Source organism: Ahaetulla prasina, chromosome 7, assembly GCF_028640845.1.
Source record: "Ahaetulla prasina isolate Xishuangbanna chromosome 7, ASM2864084v1, whole genome shotgun sequence".
In the NCBI taxonomy this organism is placed as follows: Eukaryota; Metazoa; Chordata; class Lepidosauria; order Squamata; family Colubridae; genus Ahaetulla; species Ahaetulla prasina.
Genome location: NC_080545.1, coordinates 76,974,748 through 76,991,585, shown reverse-complemented (window position 1 = coordinate 76,991,585; position 16,838 = coordinate 76,974,748). Strand labels below are relative to the sequence as shown.

The 16,838-nt window shown below is 43.4% G+C and overlaps 2 protein-coding genes across 2 annotated transcripts; one reads left to right on the top strand and one right to left on the bottom strand.

The window, feature by feature from the left end:
* Window positions 1–4,600: 4,600 nt before the first annotated feature.
* On the bottom strand, window positions 4,601–5,249 carry LOC131201756 (uncharacterized protein K02A2.6-like; the record flags this gene model as incomplete). Its single annotated transcript, XM_058189933.1, has 1 exon — window positions 4,601–5,249. A coding segment is annotated over exon 1 (582 nt), but the record flags the coding sequence as incomplete, so codon positions are not given.
* A 7,267-nt stretch (window positions 5,250–12,516) lies between these two features.
* TMEM213 (transmembrane protein 213) lies at window positions 12,517–16,126 on the top strand. Its single transcript, XM_058189934.1, has 3 exons — window positions 12,517–12,591; window positions 14,878–14,913; window positions 15,857–16,126. The coding sequence occupies exons 1-3, from the start codon at window positions 12,519–12,521 to the stop codon at window positions 16,015–16,017; spliced, it is 270 nt and encodes an 89-aa protein (XP_058045917.1). The 5' UTR covers window positions 12,517–12,518; the 3' UTR covers window positions 16,018–16,126.
* Window positions 16,127–16,838: the final 712 nt, after the last annotated feature.

Here is a 16,838-nt window from a genome sequence, read left to right as displayed (position 1 = left end):
TTCATTCTTCCTGTTTCATTCTTCCTCTTTTAATCTCAGATTCTTTCCTTTTCTGTTAGCGGAGAATTCAGAATTTGGCAAAGTTTGTATTAAATAAAGAAAATCCAAATGTTCCTGATTTGCGCTGACAAATTCAATACTTCAGTCCATATATTTTTTTTCAATGTATTATTATTATTATTATTATTATTTATTATATTTGTATACCGCCCATCTCCCGAAGGACTCAGGGCGGTTCACAGCCAATAAAACAACAGAAAACATATAATACATATAAAACAGCAAAAAAGAATAGAAAATTAAATTCAATTGATGCCCTAAAACTTTTAAATACAAATTTAAAACCCCATTTAAAACCTGATTAAAACCCTGATTTAAAAACCCCAATTTAAAACTACGTTCAAGCTAGTCCTGCTCTTCGAAACAGCAACGTCTTCAGCTTGCGGCGGAAGGACCTGAGGTCGGGGAGTTGACGAAGCCCCAGAGGGAGCTTGTTCCAGAGGGTAGGAGCCCCCACAGAGAAGGCCCTCCCCCTGGAGGTCGCCAGCCGACACTGCTTAGCTGACGGCACCCAGAGGAGGCCCTCTCTGTGAGAGCGCACTGGTCGGTGAGAGGCTAATGGTGGCAGTAGGCGGTCCCGTAAATATCCCGGCCCTAAGCCATGGAGCGTTTTAAAGGTGATAACAAGTACCTTGAAGTGAACCCGGAAGACCACCGGGAGCCAGTGCAGATTATGCAGGAGGAGTGTTACACGGGAGCCACAAGGTGCTCCCTCTATCACCCGTGCAGCCGCATTCTGGACCAGTTGGAGTCTCCGGGTACTCTTCAAGGGGAGTCCCATGTAGAGAGCATTACAGTAGTCCAGGCGGGATGTAACAAGGGCATGAGCGACTGTGCATAAGGAAGCCCGATCCAGAAAGGGGCGTAACTGGCGTATCAGGCGAACCTGATGAAAAGCTCCCCTGGCGACGGCCGTCATATGATCTTCTAAAGACAGCCGTGCATCCAGGAGGACACCCAGATTACGAGCCCTTTCCGTGGGGGCCAATAGTTCGCCCCCAATGGTCAGTGATGGAATTAGCTGACTGTACCGGGCCGCCGGCATCCACAGCCACTCGGTCTTGGTGGGATTGAGTCTGAGTCTGTTCCTCCCCATCCAGACCCGTACGGCCTCCAGGCACTGGGACATCACTTCAACAGCCTCGTTGGGGTGGTTAGGGGTGGAAATATAGAGCTGAGTATCATCAGCGTATAGATGACAACTCACCCCAAGACCACGGATGATCTCACCCAGCGACTTCATATAAATGTTGAACAGAAGAGGCGAGAGAACCGACCCTTGCGGCACCCCACATAAGAGGCGTCTTGGGGTCGATCTCTGTCCCCCCGTCAACACCGTCTGCGACTGGTTGGAGAGGTAGGAGGAGAACCACTGATGAACAGTGCCCCCCACTCCAAGTCCCCCAAGTCGGCGCAGCAGGATACCATGATCGATGGTATCAAAAGCTGCTGAGAGATCTAATAGGACCAGGACAGAGGAACAACCTCTGTATGTTTCTTCCTCCCCAATTTGAGGACTTAAGTTTAATTTAGCTCTTCCATAGTTTTTAAATGCAGTGTTCCTAAATGCATGTTGATTTTTAGGATATTGCTCAGCTTGATCCCAAGCTTCTTTGGGGTACAGCAGAACCTGCTATGCTGGATTACAATCGTTTATATTCTAAATTGCAGCCATTCAATATTTTTAATTTTATTTACTTTTATTTTAAAATGAGCTATCTGGACTTCTTGTAAACCATACACTGTTTTTGTTCACTGGTTGTAGTTGAAGTAGAACTAGGAGTGGCTGCCTTACCCTCATCCTCAAAAAATTTTCTCTCTCAGACAGACATAGATACACATATCCCTTGCTATATGTTAAGCTATTCTTAAAAATCTAGATATTCTTTCTGCTCCTTTCTTGGTCTACCTTACTGATATGTAAAACTAACTCAAGACTTGCCTGAGTCCTGTAACACACCATTTTTGTCCTGTAACACACCATTTTTTTTTTGGCTGTAATTTAATTAGGAAAAAGAATGAAAGGTATAGATTAAGAAGCATAACCAATGCAGATAGAAATGTCCAAAGAATAGATTGCTGCCTATATTAAAAGGCAATGCTAATTGTTGGATCAGAAAAGAAACCAAGACCATGATATGGCCATAAAATATCTTACCCAAATTTTTGGCATCTAAAAGGAGGGAAGTCTCCATTGGGAAGAAATCTAAAACTACAGGAAGTAAAACATAAGGATCTAAAATACATTCAGAAGATTTTGCAAAGTGATTTATATTGGAGAAAAGGGTCTCTAGGAGAAATATTAACCACTTCTCAGTTCCGAAGAAGTCAGAAGCTACCTATAGAAGCATATAATTTAGTCATTTAAAATCATCAGATCCACTTCACACTTCTTCAGCGTAAGGCGCCAAATTAGATACATGAGAGAAAGAAATAAGTTCAATCGGCAGAAAACTAAAAGAAACATCTCCCTCCCAATGTTCTTTGTTGCACTCTTTCAAGCCATATTTTTAAAGATACATTCCCTCCCTTCCAGGGTCAGATTAGAGGTTACAGCAGGGATGACAAACTCAAGGCCCGTGAGCCGGATCCAGCTTGTGATGTGGTCAGATCCGTCCCATGGGGCCATCCTGGAAAATGTAAGGGGCCGACCCATCCTGTCTACCCGCGTCGTTTCGTCCCGGTCTACCCATTGCGAAGAGAAAACATCAGGCCAGCATGGCTTCGGCCCAGTCTACCCAATGCAAAGAGGAAACATGCCAGCAGTTTGGGGAGTGGCGTCAAGCTGGCCACGCCCACCCAGTCAGCCACACTCACCCAGTTGGCCTTGCCCAGGCAGTGGCTTCAAACTGGCCATGCCCACCCAGTCAGCCACGCCCCCCCCCAGGTCAACCACAACCCTGAGGCGGTCATCAATGAAATTGAGTTTGACACCCCTGGGTTACAGGGAAAGGTGTTTATCAGGTGTGAAGCAAGACAGAAAGAGATGGGAGAGACAATGGGTTATAGAGGTTTTCTAATCTGGGGATGCTCATCTGTGACAAGATAAGCAAGGGCTTACAACTGCAAGCAATTTCAGCATCGCCGTATACTATTTTAGAGGTAGATCAATGGAGGAGGAATCCTGTTTCAAAGCAGTTATGTGTCAGGTTGGAAATGGCAACGTATCATTGCTTTGCGCTTGCAGAATCAGTCTGCACTCAATCGGAGAGAACGGTCGACCTTTCTGCCTCCCGGTTCTTGACTGTCTGTTGACATGTCTAATGAATGAGCCCAAGTGAAGAACTTCAAGAAAAGTCTGTAGAGAGTCTCAGTCATCCCGGTCAGGGTTGTCCCAAAGGTGCTTTTTCAGGGGGCAACTGGACTTTCTTGTTTTTTCTTTGAAGATGTTACAAAAGAATGAACACCCTTTGAACAGTGTGGGAGTAGGAATGGATTTCCAGAGAAAAAAATTGCAGACTACAGAAACCAGGAACACTACTCATTGACCCTGAGGACACAGATAAACTTCCAGGTGACCTTAACAACTCACTAAAAGGATGCAGATGACCAGCTGTCTGCAAGGAATATAAATCCTTCCATTCCCCACTATCCAGTCAGAGCTGAAGAAGCTTCTTGGATGAGAAGCGAAACGTCTTCAAAGAAAAAACAAGACAGTCCAAGTTGCCTCCTGAAAAGGCATCTTTGGGACAACTGCAGGCCATAAAAAAGGCCATAAAACAGAGCACGATTCACCTAGCAATTAGTCATGTTCAGCAATGGAAATTGTTAAGTTCGGGCAATGACGGGGCAGGAGACCAGTGAGTGACAACAGCTCTTTAGTTTATTGTGACCCCAGCGAACACAACCGGCAAAAACCCCTCTTTAAATACTCTTTTGGTTGAGGCTTCAACCAATCAGCAACGTGCAATTTTCCCGCCCAAAATTCCCTCTCAAAGTTCAAAATACATTACACTCCTTCCCTCCCAGAACTCTTTGTACCTCTATTTACATAATATTTACATGCTATTTCTCTACGTAGTCACGCAGGTAGACAGGGCGTCTCCTAACTCTTTCTGACCTGCGCAGTTCATTTTCTGGGAGAGAGTCGAGCTGGTCGGAGGGACTGTTTGTTCCTCCCAGCTCCTCCTCTAGGCCATCCGGCCCTGGATTATTGGCTGAGTCGTTCCTGTTGCCTTCAGGAGGAAGGCTGGACTTCATCGGAATCAGATAAGTCCTCCGCTCGCCTCGGGTTTGAGTCAGCTGCAGATTCAAACAATTGGTAGTCAGGGCCTGGTTGTTTGGTTTCTAGTTTGTTTGGTATACGTTTTCTTAACTGGTCTATGTGGCGTTTCCATACCCGGCCGTCCTCCATGTCTACTACGTATGATTTGGGTCCGGTTATGCCCAGAATTTCCCCTTTTAACCATGTTGGGCCCTCGCTATAGTTGTGTGCCCATACTGGGTCACCCACCGTCATTTCCCTGGTTTTTCCTTGAATACCCTTGTACCCGTCTGGGGTATAAGTAGGGTTTAGTCGGTCTAGTGGGCACCTGAGTTTCCTGCCCATTAAGAGTTCTGCTGGGCTGCGGCCAGTTGTTACACAAGGGGTCCTATGTTGGACGGCCAGGAAAGTGTCTATTTTCGTTTGCCAGTCGCCTGGACTTATCCTAGATAGCGCTTCCTTGGTGCTCCGAACGAAACGTTCTGCAAGTCCATTCGTCGCCGGGTGGAAAGGCGCCGAGAGGACATGTCTGATGCCCTCTCCCACTAAATACCCCTCAAACTGGTTTGCCGTGAATTGCGGGCCGTTGTCAGAGACTAGGGTGTCGGGCAGGCCGTGTGTTACGAATAGATGCCTTAGGACTGTGATTACTGCTTCGGCCGTTGTGCTTTTCATGAGGATTATTTCTAACCATTTTGAGTAGGCATCTACTACAATTAAAAAGGTCTGCCCATGGAACGGCCCCGCAAAATCTATGTGAATCCTGGACCATGGCCCCTGGGGTTTCTCCCACTCTCTAACTGGGGCTGTAGGGGGTAGCGACCTCGACTCTTGGCAGGATTGGCATTTCCCTACCCTGTCACTGATGTCCTTATCCATTAAGGGCCACCATACATAACTCCTCGCTAAACTCTTCATCCGCACAATCCCTGGGTGGCCCACATGCAACAGTTCCAACACATTTTCGCGTAATTTTTCTGGGATAACTACCCTATCCCCCCATAACAGACACCCCCCTTGAACAGACAGTTCTGATCGTTTTTCAAGAAAGTCTTTGAACGCCACCCGCGCAGCGGCCAACCCCTTGCACCCTGTGGCTTTTCTCGCGCCAGCGGGCTCGCCATTTAAAGGGTCTGGCCAATCCCCGGGCCAGACGGAGTGAGAAATGAATAAGCAGAGTCCAATTCTCCTGGGGGTGAGCGAGCCCCGAGCTAGCTCGAAACAACCCTTTTATTAAGATTAGGGGTTAGGGGTGGGTTACAGAAGGTAAGCAGGGGTGGTTACATATTAGCATATATTCAACACGTGAACACGTGACTACAAGCACATCCACAAGCCTATGATTTTGGGAGAAAGATCATGATTCTTGGGAGGAGTTTTACCATGAAGTGGTTCTTTGTTCTCCGCTTTTTGCCTACGTGGTACAGCAAACAGAAATACATCTTGAGACATCCTGACTACATACTAATAAATCTCATATAATTGTGTGTAGGAGCAAACTTCTTTTGAAGCTCTGTGAAGTTGACCTTATCAGAGAAGGAATGTTCTGTGGCTATCTCATAGGTGTTGCTACATTTACTGGCAAACATCTTTGTAACCTTGGCATCAAACAGATTTCTGCTTACATGATAACAATTAGCCAGACTTACCTATGCTGATATTTTTGCACATAAGCAATTTCTTGCTCATGCTTATATTTGCACATAAGTAATTTTATAAACAGTTTCATAAAGGGGTTCATATGGCATAATATCGCAACAGCACCCAACCGATTACAGTCCGTATTGTAATGTCCCTGTAAGATGCCCTAGCCACCTGCTTGGATGTGACTGGGCCAGAATCCAAAGAGTCAATTAGCAAGACGGGTGTCCCCGGGGTGGGGTCTTCAATTGTCTCTGGTAAATGGCATCTGCTCAGAGCGTCCGCATGCCCTAAGTCTTTTCCTGGGCGGTGGAGCAATTTGTAGGAGTATGCCGCTAGGAAAATAGTCCATCGGGTCAGCCTGGAAGAAAGTGCCACGGGTGTTGGGCAGTCACCCGCTAAGAGCCCTAGAAGGGGTCTGTGGTCCGTGACTATCTCGAAATCTCGCCCGAACAAGTATTCGTGGAATTTCTTCACCTATGACTATGGCCAACGCTTCCCTATCTAACTGGCTGTAGTTCCTTTCCACAGAGGACATCGTCCAGGAATAATACGCTATAGGGGCTTCTGTTCCATTCGGTAACCTATGGCTGAGCACCACCCCCACCCCATATGGTGAAGCATCGCAAACTAGCACTAGTGGCAACGTGCCATTGTACTGGATGAGGAGGCTATCGCTGGACAAAAGGTTTTTTACCCCCTCAAATGCCCTAGCCTCTTCTCTGCCCCAGGACCACACAGCTTTCTTTGCTAGCAACTTATGTAGCGGTTCGGCTACTGTTGCTTTATTCTTCAAGAATACCGCATAGAAATTAACAAGCCCCAAGAATGCCTGTAATTCTGTTTTATTTTTGGGGGCTGGGGCCTTTCTAATGGCCCGTACCTTGCTCTCCGTGGGGTGGATCCCTTCCCTGTCTATTCGGTATCCTAGGAATTCTACAGATTTCACCCCAATGTGGCATTTGTTGAGCTTAACTTTAAGCCCCGCAGACCTAAAAATGCCCAACACCTTCCTTAGTTTTACCCTGAGTTCCTCTAAGTTTTCAGCTGATACCAATACATTGTCGAAGTATGGTACCACTCCTGGCAGGCCCTGTAATAATCGCTCCATTAGGTTCTGGAAGAGCCCTGGGGCTATGCTAACTCCGAACTGGAGTCGCGTACATTTGAAAGCCCCGCGGTGTGTGACAATTGTCTGCGCCTCAGCTGTGCTGCTATCTACAGGTAGCTGCTGGTAGGCTTGGGCCAAATCGAGTTTGGCGAAGACCTGCCCTTGCCCTAATGAGTGTAGCAAATGTTGCACCACTGGAACGGGGTATGCACTTTTCTGCAATGCTTTGTTAAGCATTGCTTTGTAGTCAGCGCAAATCCGGACCGATCCGTCCGGTTTGACTGGGGTTACTATGGGTGTCTCCCATTTTGCATGATCGACGGGGACTAGTATTCCCTGGCTTACTAGCTTGTCTAATTCTCGGTCAATTTTGGGCTTTAGGGCGAACGGAACCCTCCTAGCCTTTAACCGGATGGGAGCGACTTGGGGGTCAAGGTTGAAAGAAATAGGGGTCCCCACGTACTTGCCCAGGCAATCCTTGAATACGTCCTCGAACTCCTTCAGTAGTTCGTCTCTGAGGATGACGTCGCTCCTGTGGACCCCGGTCACTCCCATGCCCAAAGCTCGGAACCAGTCCAGCCCTAGCAAGCTCGGTAGAGTTCCGTATACTATGGTGATTGGCAGGGTCTTTTTGAATTGTCCATATTTGACTTGGACGGATGTGACTCCTCGAACAGGGATCCGATTCCCTTGGTAGTCCTGCACTCTCAGCTTCTGGGTTTGTAGCTGATGTTTTGCGATCGCTGGCAAGTCTCTCACGATGGTGTCCCAGGACATAATTGTGATTGACGACCCAGTGTCTACTTTCATTGGGCACTGCACCCCTTCAATGTAGACTTGGGTAAATATTTTCTTCTCTAGTCGTGTCGAGTCGAGTAAGGAATCCTCCAAATCTCTGTACTCACAGTGGTTTGCAGCTTTCCTCAACGCGGCCATGTACACACTTATTGATTCGCCTTCTCGCTTTACCCGTTGCCTCAATTCGAAACGTTGGACGAACTTTGAGGGTACCGGTGCGTAGTGCGCGCGAAGTGTTGTTTGTAGTGTCTGCCACGGTACTGATTGTACCGGCGTTGGCTCTGAGAGTGACTACGCCGTATCGAAGACCTCTGGACCGCAGTGGCTCAGGAAGTATGCTTGCTTCCGATTGTCCGAGACTCCCTGTAGTTAGTTTGCTTCGAGGAAACACTCGAAGCGAGCCACGTACGACCCCCATTTCTCCTTTGCTGGGTCAAATGGCGCTGGCGGCGTGTAGCTGGACATCGCTATTTTCCGCCTTCGAGAACTGGCTGGGTTTTTGAATTCCTGGTTCCGTCAGCTCTTTTTTCCAATCTCACTGCCTCAACATCCCATCCTCGTCGCCAATGTTAAGTTCGGGCAATGACGAGGCAGGAGACCAATGAGTGACAACAGCTCTTTAGTTTATTGTGACCCCAGCGAACACAACCGGCAAAAACCCCTCTTTAAATACTCTTTTGGTTGAGGCTTCAACCAATCAGCAACGTGCAATTTTCCCGCCCAAAATTCCCTCTCAAAGTTCACTAATACATTACAGAAATGTTGGGCTCAATTGTGTTCATAAGTCAAGGACTCTCTGTGGGCTTTGATTGCATTACTGTAGCCATCAACGTGAGATTGTGACCCTCCCTATGGACATTTGTGGACAAGAATGTGCAAGGAGTCTCCACCTTGGATGAAGCAGCCAATAAATGCTGCCCAGGTCCTATCTACTCCTGGTCATCTGACTAGTTCTTATCTAAAGGGTAACAATGTACTGATTTTACACACCGTGGCTACTAGTTTAAAAGATAACAACTCTTAACATGGGTACAGCTAACACAGTGTACAGGTAATCCTCAATTTACAACAGTTCATTTGGAAACCATTCGAAGTTACAACAGCACTGAAAAAAGGGATTTATGATTGTTTTTCACAGTTATGACCTTTGCAGCATCCCCATAATCAAAATTCAGATACTTGGCAACTGCTTCATACTTAGGACAGTTGCTGTGTCCCAAGGTCATGTGATTGCAACCTTCTGACAAGCAAAGTCAATAGGGGAAACGAGATTCACTTAACAACTAGGTTACTAACACATCAACTGCAGTGATGCACTTAACAACTGCGGCAAGAAAGGTCATAAAATGGGGCAAAACTCACTTAACAAATGCCTTACTTAACAACAGAAATTTTGGGCTCAAATGTGGTTGTAAATCGAGGACTACCTGTAAACTGTTTCACTCAAGAGTTGGAGAAAGAAATTAAAGCTTCCCCATCAATGTTCAAACTGGGACCGAAGTGATGTTGGGAAATGAAGTTCAACAAATCAAGAGATAATCAGATTGGGATAGAGTTTATTTCAGAGATGGTATTCAGCTGGTTTGGACCGGTTCACCCGAACTAGTAGCAGAAATCGTGGGTGGGCCCGCCCACCGATCCCAGCTCTATGCCATGCTATTTAGGCATGTTTTTGAAGCTGGGCGCATGTGGGGAAGGTGCACGTTTGAGCAAAGTGCATGCATGGAAGGCTGGACGCATGTGCAGAAGGCAGGTTTATGTGACCCAGGCACGCATGCACACAAAGCAAGCGTGCGCGCGCAAGGCGAACCAGTAGTAACATAATGTGAGACCACTGCTGGTTGACTTAATCTTATTATTGTTTCTAATTTTTCATCTGAATATATGAATCAGGCAAACTGGTACCCCTCTTTAGTTCCTTAGAAGATGCTTAGAAAATTGAATTTTGGATATTCAATAGATCTAGACAAATAGCAACAGTTATGGGAGTGGAATTCTAAATTAACCATGTCCACTGCATATAAAGCAAATCAATACAAAATGTTTTATAGATGGCATATGCCACCTGAGAAACTGGCAAAAATGTTTAAAGATAAATCAGCTAAATGTTGGAAATGTCATCAGTTACCAGGATCTTATTATCATACGTGGTGGACATGCCCGGAAGCCAAAAACTATTGGGAGAAAATAAAGGGTTGGTTAGAAGAAATGACCCAACAACACATTGACTCAAAACCAAAGTTGTTCTTTATTGGAGATTCTACCAAAGAAAATCAGTAAAGAAAATATTTATTTGATTATACAGGTAATTACAGCACCAAGAATTGTCTTTGCGCAAAATTGGAAAGCAGAGAAAATACCCCTGAAAGGAGAAATTATTAGAAAAATTTTAGATTGTGCAGAAATGAACAGATTCATTTGATGATTAAAGAAAGAGAGGATTCAGAATATTTTAAGATATGGGATAAATTTTACCATTGGTTAGAAGAAAGGTACAGATAAGCAATGGATAATTATGTAAGAAAATGATAATAATGTATTTGTGGAAAAATGGTGATAGTTTAAACTGAGGTGAAGAAAGAAGAAACAATAAAATGATGGAGCCAGGAAGAAAAAACTGAGACGTCACACGGAAGGAATTACTGTTGTTTTAAATGTATGCTTTTCTATAAAATAAAAAACTTTTTATATATAAAAAAAGTTGCTCCCCTCTCTTCCTCCTCACTTTTGGCAATGTGTGGAGTATATTACTACTCAAGAGAAGTAACATACCAAATGTTACTGCCAAATCAAGAGAAAAATCAAGATTATCAGGGGGGAAAAAATAGAAATATACATTTGAATTGGCATTTTGAATTTTGATGAAACCCAATGTTTCAAATATTTTTATTTCTAGCAAATAGGAATGTGCGCATGTATATATTAAAAACAGGAGGCTATTTGGAAAACAAGACCAGGAATCAAGGGATCCTGGCTTCAAAGAAGAATGTTATTTTTGTGGCATTCAGTTAGCCGTTTGACTGCTGTGTAAATATGACACTGTGTCCTGCATGGGAAGAGGAGAACAAACCATCCTCATCCAGCCACAATATCAACAAACAAAAAGGCAGATCTAACAAGAATAACGCTCTGGAGTCAGGTGGAGGCTGTCACAAGCATTGTGAATTTTGAAACTTAAAGCAACCTTGATTAGGTGAAAAGCTAGATTTACATGTTCTTGTTCTTCTGCCTTGATTTACAGTTAAATATTTGCTCATGTAATGTAAGCAGATTGGATCCATACTTGAAAAAAAACAAAACATGCCACAGAGGGTAAATGTAGTCCTCAACATACGACCACAGCTGGGCCCAACATTTCTGTTGTTAAGGAAAATATTTGTTAGGTGAGTTTTTTTGCCCCGTTTTATGACTTTTCTGGCCACAGTTGTTAAGTGAATCACTGAAATTAAGTTAGTAACCCGGTCGTTAAGTGAATCTGGCTTCCCCATTGACTTTGCTTATTAGAAGGCCACAAAAGGTGATCACATGTCCCTAGGACACTGCACTGCAACCTTGAGGTTGACACCCCTGCTTTAGCTGAATTTAGGAGGAAAAAGAACCCAATTTTTTAAATAAGTATCATTGTTTAAAAAAAATAAATGATTTGTCTGCAGTGGTATAAGTACTCCTGCCTTGGGTTGGGTGGGGTATTGGACTAGAAGATCTCCAAGGTTCCTTTCAGCCCTATGATTCTATGATTTAATATATCAAGCAAGCACAGTCACTGGTGAATTCAGTAAGGAAGGATGGCGTTTAAATGTAGCTAGTAGGTAATACTCCATCAGGCTCTTTCTAAAATGCTAAGCTGCCAGGAGCAAAAGGTTTATTTAAGTTGTCCTTCCGTTCCCCCCCCCCCCCCGAATCTTCTTGCTGCCCCTTAGCTATGGCAATTTTTCTTGACTGAAGTTAGTTGTCCAATAATCAGGAATGTATGGAAAAATCTGAAATGCCGACATAGTTCACGATAGCTTTTAACTGATTAATATTGTTGTCTTAAATAAAAACTAGAACCCATTTGATCATTTCATAGGCTAAATTGGGGTCCTTTCCAGTGGTGGGTTGCCCCCAGTTCGCACTGATTCTATAGAACCGGTAGTAAAACCGGCGGGAGGCTCTGCCCACTGACCCAAACATCATCAAAACTCTTCTGCACATGCGCAAAAGAGTGCGCGCATGCACGAGCTGAGCAAGCGTGCGTGGGCATGATGCGAACCGGTAGTAAAGGTAAGTAGAACCCACCCCTGGTCCTTTCCCTGTGTAGGGGCCAGGATAATTGGCCTCCTCTTTTAAAAACATCCAAAACCCAGTTCCTTCCTTCCTTCTTATATGCCCTTTTAATCGATACAACAAAATGAATGCAACGTGTCCTTAAAAATCCACCCGTGCAAATAGAACTGCCACAAATGTGAATATTCTGTTGTTATTAACTTTCCTGCCTGCCTCATACTTCCTTGTAACTCTTGCACAGCCTCAGGGAGAGGTTTTGCTTGAATTAAACTCTTTGGCTACAGGTGAATTCAAGGTGTCCAGGCATAGCAGGAATTAACTTTCTCCACCCACAGATCCGGATTCAACATTTGAGTCCTCCCCTTCTACTGCTGGTTGATGTTGGTAGCTTTGGGACTCATTAGGACGACAGTTGCTGCTGGGATCCCAACTCCTGAAATGGAGCCATTGATCTGTATTGCCTTCTCTATTCTTTTGCTCTCTTCAGCTTTCCAGAACACATTTTCAAAAGGTGACCAATCCTCTCATGGTTTATCATAGTTAGCACTGCGCTTAGGAGATTAGCATGAATATGGCATATTTAGAACCTTTTGAAATAAGAGTTTGGGAGAGACTTTTTACAAAATAACTGTGCTGTGTTTAGAAATGTGCTGCTGCTGCTGCTGTTGTTTTCTTTCTTTCTCTTAGGTGAATGTTGTCTGAAAATTATTTCTAGCTTCAAATACTAATTTGAAAAAAAAACCCAGCTTCTAAGGGAGAAAAGTATTACATTTTTTCATTCTGAAGAAAATTCATACTAGGTTAACTAAGGGAATACCCAGCAATGTTTTTTTTTCCCTCTTGACTGTAAAGGGAAAGCGTTGAGAGCAAAAGAGGCTATACTCTTGACTCATATCATAAAATTGAGGCTTGGCAGAAGACATGCAGAATAATGGAGAAAAAAAGCTTAATTCAGAGGAGTGTGTTCGTTTGATCACATTGTCAGACCCTGGGATAGGAAAAGCCAGGGAAGAAAGAAAAAGAAAGGCATGCAGTGGGATAATAGGGAGCTGCTAGGAAAAGATTTTTCATTGGTTTTTAAATAATCTCAGTTCTAGGGCAGGTAGATCTGATATACCTCCTAAGCAAATGAGTGATTAAAATAGTCATTTAACAGCTGAAGATTCCTATGAATGCTGCCTTCATTTACAGCCAAACCTGAACAGAAATTAGAAGATGCAGTACCTAGATCTCTTAAGTGCCTAAGACAGCCTCCAATATTACGGAAATACTTTTGAAATCCAGAAACTTTGAAGGAGGAGGAGGAAGAGGAGGAAGTTTTTTTTTGGACTAGGTCATTTTTCTCATATTTTTAATTCATAAAGAGCAAAATATATCTCAGTTGGAATTTGGAGGTGCAAAGGCATGGTACTGAAAATACTGTTTACAGTTGGCTGCAAAAGAATTTAAGAACTTGCATTCTGTGGGAGGCATTTGTTAATGAAAATGAAGAGATGACATCAAAATACTGTCAAATATAATGGAAGTCTAGCTCAGTGGCAGGCTGTGTGCTTTGTCTGAATAACGTTCTTGCTAAGTTTTGTTCAGATAGCAGGTTGAAGGAAAAAGCATGGAGAAAAATCTCAGCCAGCCAGCGCTGATGAAATAAGTAAGGTAGAAGAAGGGAAAGAGTTTCACTAGCCTAAAAGGCCATTAAAATGTACAATTTGTCATAAACATCCTTGTATTAGTGATTTAGGATGACCTAGATTCAGAAAGAAAAGGTGATTTGGAGTCTGCATTGTTGGCAATTCTTTTTAAACAAGCTACATCTTTGTCTGAGTTCACCCTTCTATTTCAGTTTCAAGTCTGACTTTCCAATTTTGTTTAAGGAGTTTTAGACTGGTGAAACATGCATATATACACAAATTCAAAATCCCTCCCCCCCAAAATCTGGATCATTGTACAGCCCTGCACTCTATAATCCTATGCCATTTAGCCTGAGGTGAACAACCTGGCCCCAAATATGCCCCTTTCCGATAGTCCTGAAGCCACTTTTAACCTCCATTGCTAACATCTGGTGGGATGTCTCTTGCCATTCAGCAGAGGAAACAGTAGGAAGCAGACTTTTGTGTAAGCCCTAATATAAAAATAACATGGTAAAATAAAAAAGGAAACCCACAAGCTCCCAAGAAAATAAGAACTTAAAAAAATCCCTCCCTGCCTACCTACCTACTGCAACCCTCAAAATCTCCCTAAATGATAAAGTTAGATGCAGCAGTCAAAAGATTTTCTACGCGTAATCTATGGTCTTACATAAATGTTAGTGCTGGCTGGGAATTTAAGTCTGTAATACCAACCTGTGGGCCTATCCCCATCCTCCACCCCCTACTGAATTCCTCTGGTCTTTCTTCTCATCTTTAAACAGGCCAGGGAGCTGATGGTTTCTCTTGCAGGATCATTTTAGGGATTAAAAAAGAAATAGAATTTAAAGTGTTACATGGGCAATGCAATAGATCTTAGCTGTCTGGTGGGGAACTTCATGAAATTAAATAATAGAAAGAGTAATCCCTTCTTAAGACCAAATGATCACTAGAGCAGGAGTCTCCAACCTTGGCAACTTTAAGACTTGTGGACTTCAACTCCCAGAGTTCCTCAGCCAGCTTTGCTTTGGCCCCTGCACTAGAGTATTTCCAAGGTTGAGTGTGTGGATTTACAAGTTGAGTTTCCTCTAGAAATGTTAGTTTAGTTTAGTTTACTTTATTGTCATTGCACCTCATATATGCCTTCATACACAATTTTGTTTTTCCCCTCCTAGATATGGAAGTGGAATCTACCAACCTTTCATGTTCTCGTAAGTATTCAGAGTTGATGAGGCACATTTTTGAAATGAAAGTTTCTAAGTCAGGAAAATTTGGGAAGAATTTTTGGTAATTCTTTTGGAAAGTTCTCTAACCAGTTTAATGTCATCCAGATCAGGGGTCTCCAACCTTGGCAACTTTAAGACTTGTGGACTTCAACACCCAGCAAAGCTGGCTGAGGAATTCTGGGAGTTGAAGTCCATAAGTCTTAAAGTTGCCAAGGTTGGAGACCCCTGACCCAGATAATGATGGAGTAACCCACTGTCTCCCTATGGATTGGAGACAAAACATTCTGGTCCCACCTTTCTGGATGGCTATAGTTTGGCTCAGGGGTGAAATTCAAAATTTTTCCCTACTGGTTCTGTGGGCGTGGCTTGGTGGGCGTGGCAGGGGAAGGATACTGCAAAACCTCCATTCCCTCCCCACTCCTGGGGCCAGCCAGAGGTGGTATTTGCAGGTTCTCTGATCTACTCAAAATTTCCGCTACCGATTCTCCAGAACCTGCTGAATTTCACCTCTGGTTTGGTTACATTTACATGGCACTTAATTAAAATTAACCAAATCAGAATTTGCTCAAATCAGTTCTCTGGGTTTGGATAAATCACTGAACTAATTGCAGATAGTTTGTTAAAATGTCACAAAACGTATATGAGGGTACATTAAATATGTTATTGGATATGTTATTGGATAAGAATGTCAAAATAAAACTTTTTAAGACAAAAAAAAATGTCACAAAACGTTAGCTACTAAAACCCTGATTTTCTAAGCAAAACCATTAAAAAGAGATTTCAGTAGAGTTTAGAAGTTTCAAAGAAACATCTAAAAAATTAATTTGGAATTTTGCACAGCCTCTTGAGGTATTATTAGTTTATGGTGATTGAAGGCATATGCTTTTCAACCTCTGATATACAGTAATATACTCTTTCTGTGCCTCAGATCCTGAATTCTGCTCCGAAGCAGCCACCTGTTGCCAGATTGGTATGGATGGGTACGGTTGGATTGCTGCAGCGGTTGGCTGGAGTCTCTGGTTTCTCACCCTTATCATCTTCTGCATTGATAAAATGACCAAGCTCAGGCCTGATGAATCCAAATATTAGGAAGCACAATGCTACGTAAAACCAACTCATACTTCTTGATGCCTTTTGAAAGGCAGTTGGATGGAAAAAATAACCTAGACTATTCAAGTTGCTGAAGTATAGAATACGGATATTGGTGCTTTCTACCAAAACGACCACGAAGAGCATTATGGTTTTAATCCTGCTCCCAATTTGGCAACCCCGGACAAGAGAACCACTGCTCTGGTTTGCAGAAATATTTGCAGTCCTATGAAGCAAGAATGTGCATTTCCTTTTCTTCTGGTTGTGAATTGAACAGCTATCTCTGAAAGGACCGTTTATCCTCTTTCTTAAGTGGCTTAAGAGTCAGCTAGCTGACATTTCCTTCTGCTGACACAGATGGTGATAATTTGTCAGGGTCATGACTGGAATCAAAATTAAAGTTTTATTTTCTTTTTCCCTTTCTGAATCTGAGCCAGGGATGATGTAAACTAGTCAGAGCTTGCTGGGGATTCCAATGTTTTCAGTTCTGGGGAATATCAACACTGTAGTATAGCCAACACTGAAACAAGGTGCTTGCAAAACAACCAAATTGTGTTTCAATTCTCTTCCTCCTCGTTTCTCAATGGCCCTACTGTGTGTGCTGTTTAATAACCCAGAGTCTTTCCATTATGTTATGAAAACTGTGGCATGCGTAAAATAGTCCTAAAAAGCCAGGAAGGATGTCAGACATGCTTAAGAGAGTTGTCATATGTAATAAAGAATGGTTATACTATATATCTCTTCTTTTTTTTTCTGTGACAATGTGGTAGCTCATCAATAAATGCACCAGCCTGTGCAGCCAGTCATGGGTAGCATTCTTA